Source organism: Rattus rattus, chromosome 11, assembly GCF_011064425.1.
Source record: "Rattus rattus isolate New Zealand chromosome 11, Rrattus_CSIRO_v1, whole genome shotgun sequence".
Classification (NCBI taxonomy): Eukaryota; Metazoa; Chordata; class Mammalia; order Rodentia; family Muridae; genus Rattus; species Rattus rattus.
This window is the reverse complement of record NC_046164.1, coordinates 42,937,159-42,961,642: the sequence shown is the minus strand read 5'-3', so window position 1 is coordinate 42,961,642 and position 24,484 is coordinate 42,937,159. Positions and strand designations below refer to the sequence as shown.

Sequence of the window (24,484 nt, the reverse complement as noted above, 5' to 3'; positions counted from 1 at the left end):
GTTATCATTGAGTAGAGCATTGTTCAATTTCCACATATATGTGGGCATTCTTCCCTTATTGTTATTGAAGACCACCTTTAGACCGTGGTGGTCCGATAGCACGCATGGGATTATTTCTATCTTTCTGTACCGGTTGAGGCCCGTTTTTTGACCAATTATATGGTCAATTTTGGAGAAAGTACCATGAGGAGCTGAGAAGAAGGTATATCCTTTTGCTTTAGGGTAGAACGTTCTATAAATATCCGTTAAGTCCATTTGGCTCATGACTTCTCTTAGTCTGTCTACGTCTCTGTTTAATTTCTGTTTCCATGATCTGTCCATTGATGAGAGTGGGGTGTTGAAATCTCCTACTATTACTGTGTGAGGTGCAATGTGTGTTTTGAGCTTTTGTAAGGTTTCTTTTACGTATGTAGGTGCCCTTGTATTTGGGGCATAGATATTTAGGATTGAGAGTTCATCTTGGTGGATTTTTCCTTTGATGAATATAAAGTGTCCTTCCTTATCTTTTTTGATGACTTTTAGTTGAAAATTGATTTTATTTGATATTAGAATGGCTACTCAGCTTGTTTCTTCCGACCATTTGCTTGGAAAGTTGTTTTCCAGCCTTTCACTCTGAGGTAGTGTCTGTCTTTGTCTCTGAGGTGTGTTTCCTGTAGGCAGCAGAATGCAGGGTCCATGTTGCGTATCCAGTTTGTTAATCTATGTCTTTTTATTGGGGAGTTGAGGCCATTGATGTTGAGAGATATTAAGGAATAGTGATTATTGCTTCCTGTTATATTCATATTTGGATGTGTTATGTTTGTGTGCTTTTCTTCTCTTTGTTTTGTTGCCAAGACGATTAGTTTCTTGCTTTCTTCTAGGGTATAGTTTGCCTCCTTATGTTGGGCTTTACGATTTATTATCCTTTGTAGTGCTGGATTTATAGAAAGATATTGTGTAAATTTGGTTTTGTCATGGAATATCTTGGTTTCTCCATCTATTTTAATAGAGAGTTTTGCAGGATACAGTAGCCTGGGCTGGCATTTGTGTTCTCTTAGGGTCTGTATGACATCAGTCCAGGATCTTCTGGCCTTCATAGTTTCTGGCGAGAAATCTGGTGTGATTCTGATTGGTCTGCCTTTATATGTTACTTGACCTTTTTCCCTTGCTGCTTTTAATATTCTTTCTTTATTTTGTGCGTTTGGTGTTTTGACTATTATGTGACGGGAGGTGTTTCTTTTCTGGTCCAATCTATTTGGAGTTCTGTAGGCTTCTTGTATGCCTATGGGTTATCTCTTTTTTTAGGTTAGGGAAGTTTTCTTCTATAATTTTGTTGAAGATATTTACTGGTCCTTTGAGCTGGGAGTCTTCACTCACTTCTATACCTATTATCCTTAGGTTTGATCTTCTCATTGAGTCCTGGATTTCCTGTATGTTTTGGACCAGCAGCTTTTTCCGCTTTACATTATCTTTGACAATTGAGTCAATGATTTCTATGGAATCTTCTGCTCCTGAGATTCTCTCTTCCATCTCTTGTATTCTGTTGGTGAAGCTTGTATCTACAGCTCCTTGTCTCTTCTTTTGGTTTTCTATATCCAGGGTTGTTTCCATGTGTTCTTTCTTGATTGCTTCTATTTCCATTTTTAATTCCTTCAATTGTTTGATTGTGTTTTCCTGGAATTCTTTCAGGGATTTTTGTGTCTCCTCTCTATGGGCTTCTACTTGTTTATTTATGTTTTCCTGGAGTTCTTTCAGATATTTTTGTGTCTCCTCTCTATGGGCTTCTACTTGTTTATTTACGTTTTCCTGGAATTCTTTCAGGCATTTTTGCGATTCCTCTCTGTAGGCTTCTACTTGTTCTCTAAGGGAGTTCTCCACGTCTTTCTTGAAGTCCTCCAGCATCATGGTCAAATATGATTTTGAAACTAGATCTTGCTTTTCTGGTGTGTTTGGATATTCCTTGTTTGTTTTGATGGGAGAATTGGGCTCCGATGGTGCCATGTAGTCTTGGTTTCTGTTGCTTGGGTTCCTGCGCTTGCCTCTCGCCATCAGATTATCTCTAGTATTACTTTGTTCTGCTATTTCTGACAGTGGCTAAACTGTCCTATAGGCCTGTGTGTCAGGAGTGCTGTAGACCTGTTTTCCTCTCTTTCAGTCAGGTATGGGGACAGAGTATTCTGCTTTTGGGCGTGTAGTTTTTCCTCTCTACAGGTCTTTAGCTGTTCCTGTGGTGCCTTGAGTTCACCAGGCAGGTCACTTGCAGCAGAAAAGTTGGTCTTACCTGTGGTCCCGAGGCTCAATTTCGCTTGAGGGGTGCTGCCCACGGGCTCTCCGCGGTGGCAGCAACCAGGAAGATCTGCGCCGCCCTTTCCGGGAGCCTCCGTGCACCAGGGTTCCAGATGGAGTTTGGTGTTTTCCTCTGGAATCAGTAATGTGTGCAGAGTGCAGTCTCTTCTGGTTTCGCAGGCGTGTCTGCCTCTCTGAAGGTTTAGCTCTCCCTCCCATAGTATTTGGGTGCAGAGAACTGTTTATCCGGTCTGTTTCCTTCAGGTTCCGGCGGTGTCTCAGGCAGGGGTCCTGCCGCTCCTGGGCCCTCCCCCACAGGAACCCAGAGGCCTTATACAGTTTCCTCTTGGGCCAGGGATGTGGGCAGGGGTGGGCAGTGTTGGTGGTCTCTTCCGCTCTGCAGCCTCAGGAGTGCCCACCTGACCAGGCGGTGAGGTCTCTCTCCCATGGGGTCTGGGAGCAGAGAGCTGCAGCGGGCCGGGATCCGCAGGTTTGGGACTTCCGGTAAACACAGGACATGTCCGGTCCTAGAGGAATTCTGCCTCTGTGTGTCCCGATTTCACCAGGCAAGTCACTTGCAGCAGATAAGTTGGTCTTACCTGTGGTCCCGAGGCTCAAGTTCGCTTGCGGGGTGCTGCCCACGGGCTCTCTGCGGCGGCAGCAACCAGGAAGATCTGCCGGCATTGTTTTTGATAGCTGAGTAATATTCCATTGTGTAGATGTACCACATTTTCTGTATCCATTCCTCTGTTGAAGGGCATCTGGGTTCTTTCCAGGTTCTGGCTATTATAAATAAGGCTGCTATGAACATAGTGGAGCATGTGTCTTTTTTATATGTTGGGGCATCTTTGGGTATATGCCAAAGAACTATATTTTATTTAATGTCATACATGCACTATATAATCATTTAGCATGTAACCATCATTTAGAAATATGATGTAGAGGCTACCAGAGTAGCTCAGAAGTAAAGTCTCTTGTCACCAATCCTAAGAGTCTGAGTTTGATCTCTAGAACTCTCACATTAAAGGTTAAGAAATGACTCTACAACTATTTCTCTGACCTCAGTGTATGTACATTTCCTCACAATAAATTGTAAATGTTTTTTGGGTGTTTTCTTTATTTACATTTCAAATGTTATTCCCTTTCCTTGTTTCCCTTGCAAAACTCCCCTGTCCCATCCCCCCCTTGCTTCTATGAGGGTGCTCCCCCACCTACCTACCCACTCCCTCCCACCTCCCTGCCCTGGCATTCCCCTACACTGAGGCATCAAGCCTCAGAGGACCAAAGGCCTCTCCTCCCATTGGTGCCCAACAAGGTCATCTTCTGCTACATATACGGGTGGAGCCATGGATCGCTCCATGTGTATTCTTTGGTTGGTGGTTAAGTCGCTGGGAACTTTTAAAAAGAAGTAATGACATTTTACCTTTTAAAATAAAATCTTCAAGATTTAAAAATATATGGGGCTACAGAGATTTGTTCAGTGGTCAAGAACACTTACTACTCTCAGATTTCAGTTCCCAGCACCCACATTGAGGAGCTGTCAATCTCTAACTCTAGCTTCAGATTTAATGTCCACTACTGTCCTCCAGTGGCACCCACACTAAAAAGGCATACATTCAAACAGACACATACACATAGGCACACCACAGTATTTAGCTCACATAGCTAAAAATAAATATTTAAAAATTCAAAATACAAATGTTTTTATTGTAGCCCCCAATAAGTGAAAGTGTAACCAAATTCTATAAGTTCTGTTCTGTTTTACAGAGAAAAGTATCAAGGAAGGCATCTTAAAACTCAAAGAAGAACCATCTAAAATACTGTCTGGGAATAAGTTTCAAGACCGATGTGTTGTTTTACGAGATGGACATCTCTTTATTTACAAGGATCCAAAGGTAGTTGGATAAGCAGGATTGGTGCATGGAAGTTATTGCTTTGCTTTGGTGTTTATATCTTCATCTGACACTAGTAGCAACCATCCCTCTTCAGAATAGTGCCTGCTGGTGATTTCCTATAACAACAAAAACCCAGTAACTAAGTCCAGATCCCTGTGGCCTTCCTAGGAACCCCAGTTTTTTGTTTGAAGGAAAATCACATCATCACTGAAGAGACTTTCAGTGCATTAACATAAACCATCATATAAATTAGCATCATAGCCAACAGAATTAAGAGAAAAAAATGTTATATTCTAAAGACAAAAGAGACGCTTTGGGTAAAGTAATGGAGACTTAATGAAGAGTGGTCTAAAAAAAAAAGACAAAACCTGAAGTCTGTAATGAAGGTTAACATCTTCCTTATACATTTGAATAAATCCTTCAGTGTCACACTTACTGGCTTCTACATATTATTCCCTCTAAGTACTGAGTTTTATTGAAGAAATGCAAAGTAGTGATGAGAACAAGAGATTTTAAAAGAGAGTTAAATAAATAATATAGCTATAAAATACTAAATTTGCCATAAGAAAAATCGCATCTCTGTTAAGAGTTAGTGGTGTGAATAAGTAATGTAACATCTCTGCTTCTCTTAAGAATGTGATGATTGTATTATGAGTCCTATATACTAATCATGTTAATGTTTAAATAGAGTATGTTTAAGAGCCAGTTTTGAAACATGAAACATGTAAATATATCATCATAAAAGTATGGTTCCAAAGATACCCCTAAGAATAAGATTAGATAAGTTGCAGAATGAACAAAATATTCAATATTTATAGAAATATACAATATTTCTATCTAAAAAATCAAAATTGTTAATCTGGATAATAATTGAGCAGATACTACATGAAGGAAGCTTTAGAAATGTTTCACGAGCCACTAAACTGAATGTGTTCAACATCGTTAGTCATCATGAAATTATTAGTGTACCATTCTACAAACCACTTGCTTTGATGAAATCATGTGAGACAACTCCAATTTGGAGAAGGATGTTGAATAACTTGAGTGCTGATAGTTTGTGAAAGGATGGAATCCTAATATTATGCAGGATTCTTTAACAGTTTCTGACTAAAGTTATTCATCTACCTGCAAATAACAACTCCCAAGCACTAGTAAATGAAGTGGCAGCTTTATTTACAGAAGTGTCCATAAACGGAATAATATAGATAGAATACTGCTACTCAGATTTCTAGTACCTGTCTCAACAATAAATTATTGAAATATAACAATCACTATAGAGCCATATCACAACCATTTGTTTCACTCTATGGTGAAAGAACTCAGAAAAGATTTGTTTGGCTTGGGGGGAATAATAGCCAGCTGTAGAGTTCCCAGGAGCAGTAAGAATTTGAAGTGAGAAGCCTTCCCTGTCTTCTTATTGCATCTGACACACTTGAAAAGGAGCCTGCCTAATCTCACATACTTGTTTTGTGTGTGTGTTTTCTGTGCAGAGGAGAACTAACCTTTTGAGAAATCACCTACATGTTTTGAGTTGTATGAGTGAGTTTTAAGGTTCTTGAAACTTAGATCTATTTCTGTGAAAATCAAGTGATTACAGGCAATTATTTTAGTGATGTAAAGTACAACCTTGTTAACTTTGTCTACTTTTCTGTAGTGAGTGAGAATAAACCACACAACTTATTCTGGTTGACTTGGTCATTGATCTTCCATACTTGTAACATGTTGGTACAGGGTTATGTTTTCTGTTGGATGCCATCCTAATGGTATGAATAATCAAGTGAATATTTTGTCCAATCAAGGCCCTTATTCCAACAGAAGGCCCATTATTATTTTCAGTAGTAGAAAGAACAGAATAATGGCCACAGTATCCCCAAACAACAGTAAGTAGTGTGAGTATTGTCTGGCAGCACATTATGTGGCCATTGGCTAGCTTGTTTTCATCTTTCTAAAAGCTCCCTGGAATTGGAACTATTACTACTCCTTCATGGCACATGAAGAAATTGAGTCAAAATGATTTCATATAACTAACCAGAGACTAACCAATAAGCTTTGAAGAAAGAGTCCATTCCTACAATGAGATTTCAAAGGCTCTATGCAGAGATTTCCTAGGGGCAATAAATTAATAATACTTTAGCTTAGTAGTTTGACTGACAATTTATTGGAAGATAATTGGGTCTTTTCATCTGGGTAATACCAAGTATGCTTAAAGATGATCCAGTGGGGCTTAGAGAGATAAGTGTAACAGTTCAGAGCACTGACATTTACAAAGGACCCTGGTTTGATTCCCAGCACTAACAAGGCATTTGCAACCATCTCTATCTCCAGTCTGAGGGCAGCAGAAGCTCTCATCTGGTATAGATGGGTGCTGAGCACTCACATATGAGACGAATATATATGTAGGATTATCTGCAATATCATATAAACACCCAGGATTTTAAATCATGGAGACCATAGTTATAGAATTTTAGTCTAATTATTAAATGTAAAAATTTGGTTCTCGGACAGTTTTCAGTAATATATGTACCCTATATGCATTTAGAAAGTAATTTCCTGCAAAGGATGTAGAAATTATAAACTGAGAAGTATTTTTAAAGCAACTGTTAATTAGAAAAAATTTATGAATGTTCATTAACAACAAATTAGGATAATACACAAGGAAGATTGATTTCATTTTCACAGGCTTTTCCCTACACAGAAAATGTTAATTAAAATGTGCTCATAACTGATTTACATAAAAGGTGAGAGGTTTCAAAGAATATTGCCATTACTCTCTTAATGGTGTGGAAAAAAAGCAAATGGGGGGAGGGGTAATCCTGAACAGTTGCATGAACTAATAAGCAAACTCCTTTTAGCTGTGGGATAATTCTGAGGCTCACTTATTCAAATGACGTAGTTAAGAACTTCACTTTGAAATATAGTAACTCAAGCAATACGTTGTAGATTTCATGGAAGTTTAATTTGTGTAACTTTCTGAGGCCTCATGAGAGAGACGGAGACAGAGAGATTTGTAAACTGAGAATTACTTTTGTAGAACTTTCCATTGGGAACTTTGTGGTTCCTTATGCCACGATCTCATTGAACTTGAACACAGAAAGACTTATGTTTCCTAGCTACTGATTTGCCTTTCTAGTCATGACTTTACTGTGATATAAAGTGATAAGCTTGAATGGCAGAAGTGGCATAGGGGATTTCTTTCCTTATGGGCAGCCTGAGGCATGCAGATGCCCTCATTGGCATTCCATTGGAATTGCTGCCTTAGCCCAGCATGGTGTCCTGAAGCAGGGATTAACCACCTAACCTGCCAGGGAGGGTGTTAGCCTCAGTTGTAGTATGATTTAATCTCACATCAAAGGTAACCAGAAAGTTCCTTTTAGCATGCAGGCTTAGTGAACAGCTTTCTGCTTCTTGGATAGAGTCTATCGAGAGAAATTCAAAGGCCATGCCTTAAGATCACACAAAAGGCATTCATGGTTTTTTTTTTTTTTTTTTTTTAATGTTTCTTCCTTAAAATTCAACAAATTGGGGCTTGAGAGATGGCTCAGTAGTTAAGAGCGCTTCTAGAGGTCCTGAGTTCAATTCCCAGCAACCATATGGTGGGGCACATCTGTATGGGGTTTGGTGACCTGGTGTGTCTGAGGACAGCGACAGTGTACTCATATACATAAATGATTCTTAAAAATAATTCAACAGGTTACCAAGTCATAAGAACAATATCAAAAATCATTTTTCCATTGTACTTAGAAGAAACAGTGTGTCAAGTATTTTAAATGCCCTTAGCAAAAAATAGAAGCAAATCCAAAGGAAACTATAGAACTTCACTGATAAAATTTGTGTAATCTTACTGATATTGATTTCTAACCTCACAGTTGTTGTTTTAGAACTGTACGAACATGATACTTTATCTCAAAAGGAAAATAGATAAGAATAATAGCAAATACTTTTTGGAATAAGTAAACAAAATATTTTTTCAATTATTAAGATGTGTAACACATCAGAAAAATCTTTTAAAAAAATGCAACTTAATATAAAAGTAAGTGTAGAGGAATGGCTCAGTATAAGAATTCTGTATCCAGACCTATATATTTAGAAATATGTCACATAAATTGCAAGTATTAACTATGGGCATTTGTTAAATTAATTGCAGTAAAATAATTGTCAACAAAAATATAGAATTTTAATTTTCACATATATTGAATCTAAAATATCTCAGGTTAACAAAATAACTAAATAATTTAAAATAGTAACTATCAAAATTCACAAGACCATGAAAATAAGTTCCTGTCAATTGTACTGGAATATCTTATGTTAAAGGAAATTTAAGAATGGGTAAACACACACGGTGTTGTGGTACATTTCTGTAATTCTACTGTCAGGAGACCCTGGTACAGCAAAGCTTCCCTTTCAGACCACAGATTAGATGCAAACCACACCCCACCATCTGTTTTTAGAGAGAATTTTTAAAAATTAAACGGGGAAGAAAAGTTAAAGTAGTTGTGGGTGGAGGGGCTGCAAATGTCCTTTCAGATGTAACATTTAAGAAGAGAAAAAGAGGATAGATGTATTAGAATAGGCAAGGATGCATCATCTATTTTAATTGGTCATGTTAATTAGGTGAACCAAAGGAGGCCTTTGATTGGTGGACTTCAATACTGAGATATCTAGACTATGGTAATCAGCCTCAGAAGGAGGAATTAGCCAAATAATGGGGAGAAGAGTGAGGCTTTCCAGGGCCACAGGGAAAGTTTCCTGAGACCATTCATCTAGCCCTTGAGAAATGAGAACAAGGTTATGCTGTGCTGTATAGTAAGTTTAGAGTTTGAGGCCACATGAGAACTGTTTTCAAATACTTAGTCTATTTGACTTTATAAAAGAGCAAAATTAAAGCCAACTGCAGTTCAAATCAAACATTCTGTCCAAAAGAGACCTTATTTCCATGCAAATATATTAAGTGTTAATAAAAAGAAATAGGCAAAGATATGGACATACATTGTTAGAAATAAAATCTTTGTCTTAATTAGATTATAAGAACATATTATTCATAATTTGTCTGTTACTGTTAGTGGCCTGAAAGGGAAGTTAATTAATGAAATGTGTGGGCATATATCTTCACTGAAAATAAGAAAGTTACCACTATGCAGATCTAAATTCTCCATGCAAATCCCAGGGCTCCTTCACTATCAGAGGCCACTTATCACAAGGAAGGAAGTGAGTCCTCACTTCCTTGCTACTTTTTCTCTAAGTATTTCCTCTGAGTACTCCGGCTCCCACCCATTGAAATCAGCTCTTAACATTATAAGCATAGGTCCTACTTTTTACTTTTCAAGTTTAATGAGCTATAAAGTGTTGGCATCACAGTAACACTTTAATATATAACACATAGGTGAGCTACATAGTTGAACTTTTATGAATTTCTCTGGGGTTCTAGCAAATGGTTATATCAGGATTTGTATAGGGTGTTCTATATTTATACAGTAGCTGCGACTGTGAACTCATTTTATATCAATCACTGGACTACCCTTGATAGGCATTGTTGTTGTTGTTGTTGTTGTTGTTGTTGTTGTTGTTGTTGTTGTTGTTTAACCTTTACAATAACTTTTCACAATAACACTCTGCTGTCTTCTTCAGTCGCCCCTAGCTGTGACTCATATAATCTCTTCTCTCCTCTTCTGCAAGCAATTTTTTTAACAGCTTTCAGATACTTATTTAAATAAAGATACATCTGTCCAAAGGGCTTTGGAGAACATGGAAATGATCCAGAGACAGCATAAATTCCTTTGATAATGTATCTTAAGTTATTCTTGATAATTTTCACCAGTCTAACTACTTAGAATAGTTTATCATGTATCCTTGTATGTATGTAAATGGTCTGTTTTTCCCAATTGTAAAATTTATATTGCATAAAATTGTCTTTATTTTTATTAGTACTTTATTAATCATTTTATTCATTTACATTTCACCCTCTTTACATTCAGTGATAAAATCTGACCCATATTTGTGTCAATTATGTTCTACTTAAATTTATTTATTTGGTCATATTATAATCAAATCAGTCTTTATTTGCTAAAACTTGTAGTATACTCATAAACATGGCACAAAATAAAGAATTCTGAATGAAGTCATTAATGTTTACAGAAATATTAATAAAATTTAAAATCTACTTAATTACAGGTTATATGTTCTTTCCTTACAGAGCACCAAACATGAAAAGATGTTTCCTCTTAGGTTGATGAAGTTTTATCTTGGTGTCAAGAAGAAAATGAAGCCCCCAACCAGGTAAGTCTAAAAAGGAAAGAATGGTGAACAAGGAAAACAAAACAGGAATTAAATTCATTGATGGAGGGCTTAGGGCTGAGTAGCATTAATGTAACGCCTGTAAGTCTTGAAGGCCTTCAAGAACCTGGAGTCCTAGGGTGGGTTGCTTGGCTTTGTGAGACTATGAGAGAAATTATTTCCCCATGGAGAAATAGGTCAAACTCCTTAGCAACTATCTTCTGCCCTGGATGAGTCAGGAAATCCTTAGGAGACTTCAGCAACTTCAGAACATGGGTTCCTTGGCCTCCGATTCTTTGATAGGACACAGCAATGTCTGGGGTATAGGGAATGGTCCAAGCATACTAAATAAACACAAGAAATCAAAACTGCCCTTCAATTTTCTGTTACTTAGAATATGTGATCCTGGCTTTGCAGTTTGCTCTTTAGTTGAGCTAAATTTGGAATTAACATTATACCATTTACGACATGTACTCTCTAAAATGTTAGGTTTTTTAAAAAAATATTTGACAAACCTTATATTCAATTTATACCATAATTTGTTACCACATCCATTTTATTTAGCTAAATGATACTTTTACAGTATTCCAGAAAACTCTTTAATAACCTGTGATTCTCAGATTGCATTATTGAAAAATTGTCTTACTTTAGCCTCCATGTTTAACTTTTCAACTGAAGTCACTGTATAACACATGCACATGTACACATACCTGATTTCAGCCATTCCATAGATATTTTTCAATAATGTATTCATCATTTATGTGTTGCTATAAAATTCCTGAGACAGGCTATTAACACTAGCACAAAGTTTATTAATACACAAAATAAAAACATTAATGATTAAGTTTTACAGGCTCAGGGACTTGGTAATGTTAAAGGGTAAGTTCCTTCAAGGGGAATTCTCGAGCTGTCTCATACTGTAACATGTCAGTGGCAGGAATCTAACATATTGTTTGTGTTCTCTGTATGATACAGTTGGGGATTGACAGCCTGTTCTGAAAAACACCACTGGTAAGTTAATAACAGACTTTTGATTTCATATAATATTTATAACTTTGACTAAACAATGACATCATGGCATAGGCAGAATTGCAGGCAAGAAAAAGTAATGAAACTTATGTGACATTCAGTTAATGGCCCTTATTCATCCTTGTCAATGAAACTACATCTGATTTCCTCAAAAGATAGTAGATGGTAGTGGAAACCAACTTTTAGGAGATAAATAGGCAAAAATAAGGGCTTGTTTGTTTCTTTGTTTATTTAAGATAACACTTGTCTATGTTAAAACTTAAAAAAAAAATCTATATCCTGATTTTAAATATGTTTTCTCCATATTCTTTTCCCACTATATCCCTTCTCCTGCCTGTCTCCCAGAACACACTGAAAGCCTGCTTCCCACTCACCTCCTGTCTAAACAGTCCTCAGATCACATTAGGTTGGATAGTTTCTCATACCTTCTTCACACCAATGCTGGGGCCCAGGGCTTCTATCTGTCTGGTTTATGGGGAATCTCTTTGTTCCTTCCATTTCTGATTCTGCTTTGGATTTCTCCTGTGCTCTTGACACAAACACTAACGACTTTTGTCTGGTAAACACAATTCTTTTCTGCTTTCAGACCTTATTATAAATCCTGTACAGAAAAGTTTGCAGAATCCTTGCCTTCATCAACCTCAGTTTTTCCAGTTTTCTTTTATACTTAAAGATAGAATGGGCACTAGACTTTGATTTGCTGCTGCTTGTCTTCCAGTGTGTTATATAAGGTTGCTCTGGGATCATGCTTTCATGATACATTCTGCTTCCTTCCTCCTGACCTCCATTCACTCCTGATGAACCAACAAAATCAAGTATCATTCATTCAAACCATAACCTCACTGCACACACTTACCTACAATCCTGATTAATTGCCATACATTTATGTTTGCATAAATAGATGATCTCACCTTTGCCTGCTGATAAAAAAATGACAGGATCTTAGCAAGACTAATGAAAAACATAACAGATTTTAGAAATGCCATTTTTTTCCTATTTTTTCAAATAAAATGTGATTTTACTTATTAGTTATAAGTCCAGGAATTGGGGTTGGGGATTTAGCTCAGTGGTAGAGCGCTTGCCTAGGAAGCGCAAGGCCCTGGGTTCGGTCGCCAGCTCCGAAAAAAAAGAACCAAAAAATAAAAAAATAAATAAATAAATAAAAAATAAGTCCAGGAATGTGAAGAGTTAAAAAGAGTTAGAAAGCAACCTCCTCTCACCATCTCCAGACTCCCTGTATGTGCATCTGCTGTTTCTGTGGGGGTTTTTTTTTTTTGTTTGTTTGTTTTTTCCCTACAGCCTGCCTCTTTCTCTTACTGTGCAATGAATTTGTTTGCATGGCCAGCTTCCCTAATGTACTATGCAAAGATTGAGAGCAAAAGCTACTTTATTTAGGGTTTTAGTAAAACATTACTGAGTGAGTGCCAACAGATATATAGTGATATTTATCTGACGAGACCATATCTAAGCCTTAAAAAAAACCAAAAACCTGCCACTCAATGAATGCACACATATGTTCCACTCAGAGTGTCTGGAAAAAGATGTTTTACCGTCATGTGCCTGACAACACCAAATAACACTGACTTTGCTTTTGAAAAATATTGCTGATCATTGTGCAGCATGCCAATTTGATGTTTACTTCCCAGAAGACTGAAACTCCTGCTGATATAGGCTGAGTTTGATTTCATTAAATCACAAGTTTGGAAGAGTTCAGAGATATTTCTAACTATTAAATTACTAACCAAGGTGTGGACGAGCAATGGTCTTTTCCAAGTACTTATTATATAAACTATGTTTGTAGGCACCTATGTTGTGACAGTTTACAAGCCCAGATGGAGTGGATGGCCAGTATCTTTATTGCTCAGGTATGGTATATATGATAACCATCTAATCTACTGCAAGCTGTGTTGAAAGGAAATGCCAGTGTTCTTGTAATTTTTACTGTAAGTTTTGTTTTTGATATATACAATTGATACACTTTCACTTGCATGTATTCTTTTTACATATACAAAAATCCAGATTTTTTTCCATTACTCTTTGAGAGACTATTGACTGTCCAGGCTTCTTATCCTGCCAGCCCAGTGACCCTGTGGCTTAGGAAGAGTGTTCTGATTCAGATTGTAGCTGTGGCTTAGCTCTCACTACTCCGCAATGGCACGAAGAGCCACGTACGGAAGCATACACTCTGCCTTCTCTTCCATCCTTCCTCCTCTGCCATTGCATTGGAATTCATGGCTAATGAATGAGTTGTCACTATTACTATTCAGATTCTTTTGCAATTCTTACAATGAAGTTAACTCATTCTCTAATCATCTTCTTCTTCCTTCTCCTCCTCCCCTCCTCCTCCTCTTCTTCCTCCTCATCTTCTTCTTCTTCTTGAGGTGTCATCACAATCCATTCATCTCACAAGTCTCCTAAAGCTCTCTCTGAGGAAAGCTATGAGAAAAAGAAGGTGTGTGAGCCCCTCTGGGAGATTAAAACAAGGAAGGACATAGTTTCAGTGGTTATAACTGGAAAATTATATTTTTTTGAGCCAGGACTATACAGTGAAAGGTAGCCACAGAAGGCAGCTCTGTGGGAGAAGGTATCTGCCCAGGTTTAAGTGGGGACAATGTGGAAAACATAAAGAATGAGGAGATTTTTAACACAAATTATTATTTTTTAGTTCATGGGTTGTTTAAATTGATAGAAGTAATAGAATTCGAAGAATGCTAATTTTTGTGTTTGTTTGGAAAAAGACTTTTATTTCTTCCAATTGATGAGGGATTGATTTTTTTCAATTTCAAATAAATTTCTTTCATAAGAATATATATGCAGCTACTTTTCTGTTTTCTGAGGCATCCTGCTTTATATTAAAAATAAATACTCTTGGGGCTGGAGAGATGGCTCAGCGGTTAAGAGCACCTGACTGCTCTTCCAGAGGTCCTGAGTTCAATTCCCAGCAACCACATGAGGGCTCACAACCATCTGTAAAGAGATCGGATGCCCTCTTCTGGTGTATCTGAAGACAGCTACAGTGTACTTATATATAATAAATGAATAAATAAATCTTTAAAAAAAATACTCTTGTAAGGTACCATGTCTATGAGATTAGCTTCTTTCTGCCCCTTGTCCATATGTACCTTCTACCAAGCTCACTGAGTGCCTCATGGAGAGGCAGAGTAGCTCAGTCTCCAAGTACTGAATTAGTAAATTGTAATTTTATAATACTTTGAAATCTTAATACTTCATAATTTTGCCACATTTGGAATGATGATTTTATAATAGGTTCATATTTTTAAGTGAGTAAAAATTTGACACTTCATATGAAACTTGAGGGTGTAATTAAACTCAAGAGTAGGTGTGCCTTTTGCTGATAACCTGTTTTTCAGTGTATGTTTCTTGTGCGTTCTCCCCTCCTTTTTTTTTTTCCTCTAAATTAAGAAACCTAATTTTTAGGAGCTACAAAATTGGTCTTTTTACAGAATGTTACTAGAGATGTAGAAGAAAGAGTTCTATTCAGACCAAATGGAGGTTGAGATATCTGTGAGGTATATAAATGAACACGTTGAGTTGTAACTTAGACTTTAAAAATCTAGGCAACAGTTTGAGGTTGAAATATGTATATGAGGCAAGTTGGGTTTTGGATTGCGTTAAAAGCATAGAAAAGAATGACATGTTCAAATAAACAAACAAATAACCCCTCCCCAACAAAACAAAACAAAAATATAGGAAGGGAAAGCAGAGAACTCATTAGTTTCCACTAAGCTGCTCCGTACTTGGGCGATCAAGCCAACTTGATAAAAGAACAGAACCCAAAACACCAATAAATAGAAACCATGAGACAGAGTGACAATAGCAGACACAGGTAGAGGTAATGAGCTAATGTCTAGTGTGATTAGTGAGACCAACAGAGATCTGGTGACTCAAAAACAGTATATATTTTTCCACATAAGCTAATGGAGATAATTCAATAGCTAGAAGAGTGATACAGGTCATGGCTGGACACAAGGAAGCACTGTTATTCATCATTGTTCAAAGGCATTATACATAGGAGAGAGTGATACAAATATTTTTCCTCCAATGATTGAGGACAGGGCAATTAAATGCTTGCCTACTGAACAATTAAAGGTTACTAGCAATCAGAACAATTGCTGACTGCAAAGAAAAGAGAGTGTATGGCTACAGATGCAGAGAAACTAGTAAATCTTGCAATGGAAAGTCATATATTTAAGTAATAATGATATTTTAAAATTAAATCAGTGAGGTTACCACTGTGATACAGGAAAAGTTGTTAGAGGTATCAAGGTGGAAGAGAAAGTGAAAAGTAATATGCATGTAATGAGGAGTCCATTTTCCCTAGGGCAGTATTTGCTAATCAAAACAAGTTTAAGGCTAACTTTAACATGAAGCAAATCTGCAGAACAATCCTGTGTATTTGTACTCCCATCAAATAGCAGCTACCATAGAAAAGATCAAATTATAATGAAGTTCAGGGCTTTGAAGAAATAAATGTAATCAAAGGAGAAGTAGTATATTTGTTGAGCATAATTATATGTGGATTTGCTAAATTACTATGAGATCTAAACCAGGGTCTGAAGGACAGGAAACAGGGAAACTTACAAGAATAATGGTGGTGAATTGATTCAAGGGTCAAGAGTCAGAAGAATATCAAAAGTCAGTGAAATTAAGTAAGCATGGTAGATAGAACTAGGTGAGAAAGTGAGAGGCAAAGTGATTTCCAGTGAGATCATTGATCATGAGTAACCATTGCCTCCCAACGTGATGCTTACAAATGTTAAATAACAACATTCACTTAAACCTGGAAGCTCCTGCCCTCCCTAATCTCATATACAGCATATCTACTATACTTCCAGGATTTTAAAACATAATTTACAAAATTATCAAGATCCTTCTCTGTATTCTCTCAGCCTTATTGTTGAGATATCCCAATTATATAATATCAAAGGTATTTAACTATGTTTTGGGACCATGACATAAGAGTAAAACATTTTTAATGATTAAATATTATGTAATCTCTTATGATTAGCTTTTATGAATTGAGGTTAATACTACTCTAACTTTTTCTTTTATTGGATATTTTTATTTAAATTTCAAATGTTCTTCCCTTACCCAGTTTGCCTGACATAAGTCCCCCATCCCATCCAACTTCCCTTTTCTATAAGGGTGTTCCCCTTTCATCTACCCCACTTCCTGCCCCTGACATTCCCCTACTCTGGAGCTACAACCTAGGAAGGACCAGGGGGTTCTCCTTCCATTGGTGCCCAAAAAGGCCATCCTCTGCTACATATGCAGCAGGAGCCAAGGGTCTGTCCATGTGTACACTTTGGGTAGTGGTTTAGTACCTGGGAGCTCTCGTTGTTTGGAATTCTTGTTCTTATGGGGTTACAGGCCCCTTCAGTTCTTTCAATCCTTTGTCTTAATTCCTGCAATGGGATTCAATAGTTTGCTGCTAGCATTCACCTCTATATTTGACATCATCTGGCTGTGTCTCTCAGGAGACATCTATATCCAGTTCCTGTCAGCATGCACTTCTTAGCTTCATCAATCTTATCTAGTTTTGGTGGCTGTGTATATATGGGACACATGTGGGACAGGTTCTGAATGGCCATTCCTTCAGTCTCTGTTTCAAACTTTGCCTCCATATCCCCTCCTATGAATATTTTTGTTTCCCCTTTTAAGAAGGAATGAAGAATCTGCACTATGGTCATCCTTCTTCTTCTTGAGCTTCATGTGGTCTGTGGATTGTATCTTGGGTAATTTGAGCTTTTGGGCTAATATCCACTTATCAATGAGTGCATGCCATGTGTGTTTTTCTGTGATTGGGTTACCTCACTCAGGATGATATTTTCCAGTTCCATCCATTTGCCTATAAATTTCATGAAGTCATTGTTTTTGATAGCTGAGTAATACTCCATTGTGTAGATGTACCACATTTTCTGCATCCATTCCTCTGTTGAAGGGCATCTGGGTTCATTCCAGCTTCTGACTATTATATAAGACTGCTATGAACATAGTGGAACATGTGTCTTTGCTGTATGTTGGAGTATCTTATGGGTATATGCCCAGGAGAGGCATAGTTGGGTCTTCAGTTAGTGCAATGTCCAGTTTTCGGGGGAAACTCCAGACTGATTTCCAGAGTGGTTGTACCAGTTTTCAATCCCACCAACAATGGAGGAGTGTTCCTCTATCTCCACATCCTCGACAGCATCTGTTGTCACCTGAGTTTTTTATCTTAGCCATTCTGACTAGTGTGGGGTGGAATCTCAAGGTTGTTTTGATTTGCATTTCCCTGATGTCTAAGGATGTTGAACATTTCTTTAGGTACTTCTCAGCCATTCAATATTCCTCAGCTGAGAAGTCTTTGTTTAGCTCTGTACCTCAGTTTTTTATAGGATTATTTGGCTCTCTGGAGTCTAACTTCTTGAGTTCTTTGTATAGTTTGGATATTAGTCATCTGTCAGATTGGTAAAGAACTTTTCCCAATCTGTTGGCAGTACAATATATTGGGCAAAGAGTAAATATTTGTAGACATAAATTATTTGCTGTAGGGGTTGGGGATTTAGCTCAGTGGTAGAGCGCTTGCCTAGGAAGCGCAAGGCCCTGGGTTCGGTCCCCAGCTCCGGAAAAAAAAAAAAAAATTATTTGCTGTATAACAATATGCTAAAATCCTAACTACAGATAAATATTTGCTAACGCTAACATATCTTAAAATTTGAGCAAAATTAAGAGTGAGGTTTTACTTACATTAGTTACCATTTGGTTTTAACTCATCAAACATCTGCAAACTCATTTTAGTTTGTTACTTGGTGGAGTTTTTTGCATGTGATTTATTTATTTATTTATTTATTTATTTATTTATCTATTTATTTAATACATTGCTGTCTGGAAATCAATTTGCCTTTCTCTTCTTTTAAAATGCTAATGTATTTGTCTCTCAAGGATTAAACACTCAAACGCTTACATTTTTACCTTTGGGTCCTTATCCATATGGCAAAGTTAAGTTTTCTGGGCATGAATATGATGGTTTGGTGGACTAGAATCACAGTCAATAATTTGAGGACAAAATTACCATCCTCTCTGTTATAGAGTGATTTTCAGTGTAAATATGTGTGTAAAAGGGGGTAACGTTTCTTTGAAATTCAATTAGATGAAAAAGTAACATTTTTCAAAAGGTCATGAAATAAGGCTAATTTTTCAGCTAGTCATGCCTTAGGTCAATTTGGGATATAAAAGACCAAGTTATTTTCACATTAAGAGATATGAAATCACCTTTGATATGGGCAGGAAATAAGTGTTTACTTACTTTGATTACAGGGCCTAGAAAATAGAGACAAATGCATTTTGTTTTGTTTTACAAGAGACTTACTATTTTCCTCCAATATTTTCTACCATTTGCTTTGATAAGAAGTGCTGAAGGCATGTGTTTGAAACCTAGAAATTGAACTGAGACCTCAAAGCTCAGTTCACTTAAGTGTTTCACATCCTGAAGCCATGTGTCTGACAGAGTCAATGTCGAAGTAATTACAAATAGGATTCTCCCAGAAAGTAGATGATTTGGTGTGGCTATGGGGGCATGATACATAATGAAATCACATACCAATGGCACTAAACTGTGTTTCCACAGCATGAAAATGATATATGGCCACCAGCTGGAAAGGAACGAAAACGTTCAATAACCAAAAATCCCAAGATTGGAGGTTTACCTCTGATTCCTATCCAACATGAGAAAAATGCAACTCAGGCCCGTAAGAATATTGAGGTTGGTTATAATTTTGTTTTCCTTATTGTTGCCTCTAGGACAGCGTCATATGGCTGGGGATATTAATTACATCACTGGCTTCAGAAGTAGTTGCAATCACTCTGCAAAACTCAGTAATATCTGTACTCCATGAAGAGAATGGTGTCAGTACCCTCTGCCACTTGTTTTAATACCACTAACCACTTGGTTATGTATACCTGACACCACTTACAGTCTCTAAAGTTGCCAAGCAATTTAACATATTTATATAGAAACCCTGGTTGCAAAGCCAGTCTCAAGTCAATTTCATCAAACCACTTATAATATCCTTTGAGTGAATGTGGAACAAAAGATGCCCAGGTTCTGTCACAGACACACAGGTCTAGTGTCACAATCATAATCCAGACTTGGAAACCTGGAGTGTTTTAGAAATACCACAAAATAATCTTTGAATATCAATATGAATTATTTGACATTTTTTAGAAATGCCACTATTCTTTATCATCTTGTGGTATGGAAGAACATAAATAGTGTCAATCTTGATCTGAAAAAAGGTTTCTGGAGAAAGAACCTACTCTACTCCTTACTCTCCGAACTTACACTGGGAATGACCTTTGGCATAGTATAGTACCTTAACTGGATTTCTCAAAGACAGAACCAAACACAACAAAACAAAAAACAACCAATGTAAAAAGTGATAGAGATTATATAATTTTGGGTAAGATGTTGGAATCATTCTTTATAAATATAAAGTACTTTTTTTATTCCCCTATCATACACATAAAATTTTTAAATTAATTTATTATTTTATTTATTTACATTTCAAATGTTGTCCCTCTTCTCATTGGTCTCCCCTCCATAAACCCTATCCCATGCTCCCTCCCCTTTTCCTCTAACAGGGCCCCGACTCACCTACCCACTCCCACCTCATCCCTCTATAACCCCTTACACTGGAGTAACAAGCCTTCTCAGGACCAAGGGCCTCCCCTCCCATTGATGCCAGATAAGGCAATCCTCTCTTACATATGTAGCTGGAGTCATGGAGCCATCCATGTATAGTCTTTGGTTGGTGATTTAGTACTTCTGAAAAGCTAAATACAGTGTAGTGGGTACATCTTGTATATGTTTTTTTTTTTTTTTTAATGCCAGAGTATACTTGACTGATGGCCTATTCATCTTGCCTAATTGATATAATAAGAGAAAAACTAAGTTTCTAATAAACTATGATTGTAACTCAGTTCATTTTGTACCTACAGATTTTGACAATAATGTACTCTGTAGGGTTTTGGGCTCCTGACAGTATCCTGGGATAAACAGAGGAACAAGGAAAAAATAAAATTTTATAATAAAAGTACATTAACCAGTATCAGCTACAGATAAATAAATCTACAACTTCTTTTCTAATCATAAAAGCACAATTTTAAGCATCAACTTTAATATGCCTAAAATTTAAAGAAAGAAAGTTGACTGGATAATCAGAGCAAGTATTATATGGAGGAAACCTGCTGTTTAAACATGTTGAGAGAAAAATAAACCAGGAAAACAACTTTAACAGATTTCTCAACAACACTTCTTCTCAATTTCTTTACTATGACGATATAGAATGTGACCCTAAAATCAGGGGATGTAACTCTGAGACAAGAACACAAATCCAGACATCCAGTGATCCAAAGGGTATCAATGGAACTTCCATTCCCACCTACTGGGAGAGGGAAAATCAGCCTTCTCCAGTGGAATTACACTGGGAAAATCAACCTCTCTAAGGCCATATCTCATGTTCAGAAGTAGTTGACCAGCAAATAAAGGATTCCACAGTTTTGTCTTTGTTTTTTTTTTTTTTTTTTGGTTCATTTTGGGACTTCTGCTTTTGTTTTGTATGTGCTTTAATTTTTCAATATTTTAAAATATGTAAAATATTTGCTGCTTTTTTGTTTTGTTTTGGGGTGATGTATTTCCTAGTTTGGGGGCATGTTGTTATATTGAGTTTTTGGATTTTTTTTTTTTTAAAGAACTTAAAATTGCATGTTAAAGAGAAGGAAACTTATCTGGATAAACTCAGGTTGGGAGAATGTGATCAAAATATATTTAAGTTTAAAAAGTTATATAATTAAAAAATATAGTTATTAAAGGAAGTAAATAAATCTACTACTGCAGGCTGCTATAAGGTGAAGGAAAATCAGAGCCTCCATTATAGAAATACAATGAACTAGGATGAAAATCATCAGCTCTTTGCTCAATGCATTTTCTAAGTATCAAGTATTATCAAGTATCTCAAATACCATTTACCTGTTTTCCTGAACTCGTAGATGGCAAGAGCAGAACTTGAAAGACTGCGGCTGAGTGAAAGGCATGACCGAGACTTTACAGACTCCAGCTTAAAAGACAGAGCTTCCATCATAGGCTACTGCTTGGAGCACAAAGATGAGAAACTTCGAAATCGTGCCAGAAAACATCGCAGTTTCAACTGTCTGGAGGACACAGAGGCAGAGGTCCCGCCTGGCCTCCCAAAGGGTTATAAAGGTCTAAAGACAGTGAAGAAGACAGAGGACAGAAACAGCAAAGCCACATTAGAACCCAATAATAAGCTGCCATCGAAGGTCATTGAGGAACTTAGTGTGGTTCTCCAGAGGTCAAGATCCCATCCTAAAGAGTTACCAGATGAGCAAACGTTATAGAAAGAGATAAAATAGATCATCGCACAAGTTATTTTTTTTAACATTGTATACACTGTGTGCAAAACAAATCAAACTGTAATTCTTGAGTTTCTATATCTAGTATGAATTTGTCTGTATTTAAGCAATTTGTTTATCTATACTGAAGCACTGAAAGAGCATTTTAAAATATGTATATATGTGGTTACCTGTAAGATCAACTTTATTTTGGTCTGGAAACTTGAAAAGTTCAACCATATTAACTTTATAAAGTCTTTGAGTCACTCTAAGTGACCAGCTCTTTGAAAGTAGATGTGTTAAGTGGGTTAATTTATGATCAGAAATCTGTACTTTATTGTATAAAATGCTGTGTTTATGAATCCTATGAATTTGTATCATAATTTGCACTTTGAGATGCTTGTAAGTTAAGTTGTCATGTGGTTTTAGGTTAATATAGGGTCCATCTTAGGGAAAGAAAAGGGAAGGTAGTTCCAAAAGGGAAAGATACTGCAATGGCTGCTTAACAAACATTGGGAAGAAAGGCAAGAGAGTAAAAAACATTCCACTACCCATGGAGGTATCCTAAGTCACTATGGAACAAACCTTGCTAAGGAGAACCTCCTTGTTAAGAAAAGAATCCTCAGTGTCTTGAGTGTTTCCAACAAAAATATTGAGCTGGCCTATGTTGATAATGGCAGTGACTGCTGTCATTTATGGTGTCAGTAGTCAGGCCCCATGACATACTACACCAGAGCAACTGTCTTTGAGTGCCTGCTCAGAGGAACTTACCTTGCACTGAAGAGTGTGCATGGGCCCAGCACAGGTGTTGCTGTATGCAGACAGTTCTTTAGGGTTCCAAACTGTATTTTTGGTACGAATGAAATTCATCACCATGGGGTCGTTTGGCTTTTTTTTTCTTTGTTGCATTTTTTTTTGTTTGTTTCATTTCTTAATGTAACATAAAATGTTTTCTTCTGCGTTGTCAGTGTCTACTGAAAGTGGGCAATCTGGCTACTTATGCAACACGTTTGCAGGCAGGCAGGTCACGTTCCAATTTAGCCTTTTCTCTCTACCTGTGGAAATGAAATAGCCCTGTGTTTTGGTTGCCACTTAATAATCGGGTATAGATTTGATAATGTTCCTTCTGACTACATTAGCTTTTAACAGTTTATGTCAAAGACAGCACTTTTCATAGATTCTTTCCAAGTCAAGTCAAGTTGGTTTGGCGACTCTTAGAACTGGAAGGTTTTGTTGTTGTTGTTGTTGTTTTGTCCTCTTCTGTATTTTCTCTCCTATTTATGACATGTCTGGTCTATGAGCTCAAGCCTTTGTTTTACGTACTCACAGGAAAGCAGCATGCTATGAATTACTAGGTCCATCTCACTCAGATATGCTAACCACATGTATTTGTTGAAGATAGCAGAGTTAACTAGGAGCCAGTGGAATCTATTCCTTACATCCAAATAAACTGTAAAGGAAATAAAAAGTGAAACTACAGGGCAGTTGCCACTACGGAGGATCCTTCCTTCAAAGACAGATCTTGTGTTGTTTGGGAAGCAAAGCTTAATTTTTAGTAAATTTGTTTCTAATATGTAATCATATTTATATTTTTATTCAATAAAGAGATATATGGAAATAATGTTACTGGCCTTGTTGGGAAAGTTTTAGGTGCTTTGGCCTACCTTATTAGAATTTCTCCTGAGAGTTGACCTTAAAAATCTATCACATCTGTTTCTCTTCTTTTCGTGAGCAATTATCTCCACTTTTCAAATGTAACATAAGGGCTAATGATCACCTCATACGTATTTTGAGTAACAGTTAAAATAGTTTTACAAGTCCAGTAAAATATGCCCCTTGTGTGTCTTCTTTATTCTCAGAAATTTAAAGTTATTCCGATGAAATAAATCAAGTACTTTATTCGTTTTTTTTTTCTGTTTTAAAAAATAGAATGTAATACAATACTTCTGTCTTCCATCATTTTAAAAATACCTAAGAATAAATGTTATTTTATTTTAAAGTCTGAATATTTGCAGATATTTCCTGAAAGGACTGAGCACACTTGCTCTCATTTCTGTTCTTCTAAAGTCAGTTATCAGTCATAATCTGTAACTACTTAATGTCTAGACATCACCTGATGGTTCATCAAAATGTCACTGAGAACTCCAAGCAGTAGCAGGGAAGGCAAAGCTGTGACTTCCCTACAGATTGACTCCTGATTTACATTGCACATAAGACAAATTTTAATTCTAAAGTACTCAAAAATTGCATATTGCAGAAGAGGATGCTTTGGAAATGGGGGTTGCTATTTAACATCTAATTAACATGTACAAAGATGAGTAACACTCTCGCTAGCTTATAACAGCTTATCAGAATTTCCACCAGGACATATCACTCAACAGAAGTGAGACTTAGGCTTAAAATGTGAACATTTTGTCATCATGTGCTGCTATATTTCTCTCTAATTGGAATCCACACACTAATGAGTCCTGCAGATTACTAAAGTACATCTTTTTAAGACATAGTTATTTTGGTTTGGCAAATGCAAATTTTCAAAGTGTTTAAAACTACGTTGTTCTCACCTCTACCATGGCTACATGGCTCGTATCTTCTCCAAGTTAATATTTTTAAATTAT

At 36.8% G+C, this 24,484-nt stretch overlaps 1 protein-coding gene across 2 annotated transcripts in view; it reads left to right on the top strand.

Annotated features, from left to right (window-relative positions):
• Arap2 (ArfGAP with RhoGAP domain, ankyrin repeat and PH domain 2) overlaps positions 1-23,875 on the top strand; it is a 131,728-nt gene extending 107,853 nt beyond the window's left edge. For both annotated transcript variants that reach the window (XM_032915862.1, XM_032915864.1), the window contains 6 exons: positions 4,033-4,160; positions 10,351-10,433; positions 11,406-11,441; positions 13,261-13,324; positions 19,087-19,221; positions 21,507-23,875. In XM_032915862.1, the coding sequence (XP_032771753.1) occupies positions 4,033-4,160; positions 10,351-10,433; positions 11,406-11,441; positions 13,261-13,324; positions 19,087-19,221; positions 21,507-21,875 (815 nt within the window). In that variant the 3' untranslated portion in view covers positions 21,876-23,875. The remainder of the gene's footprint in view (positions 1-4,032; positions 4,161-10,350; positions 10,434-11,405; positions 11,442-13,260; positions 13,325-19,086; positions 19,222-21,506) is intronic.
• The last annotated feature ends 609 nt before the right edge of the window (positions 23,876-24,484 follow it).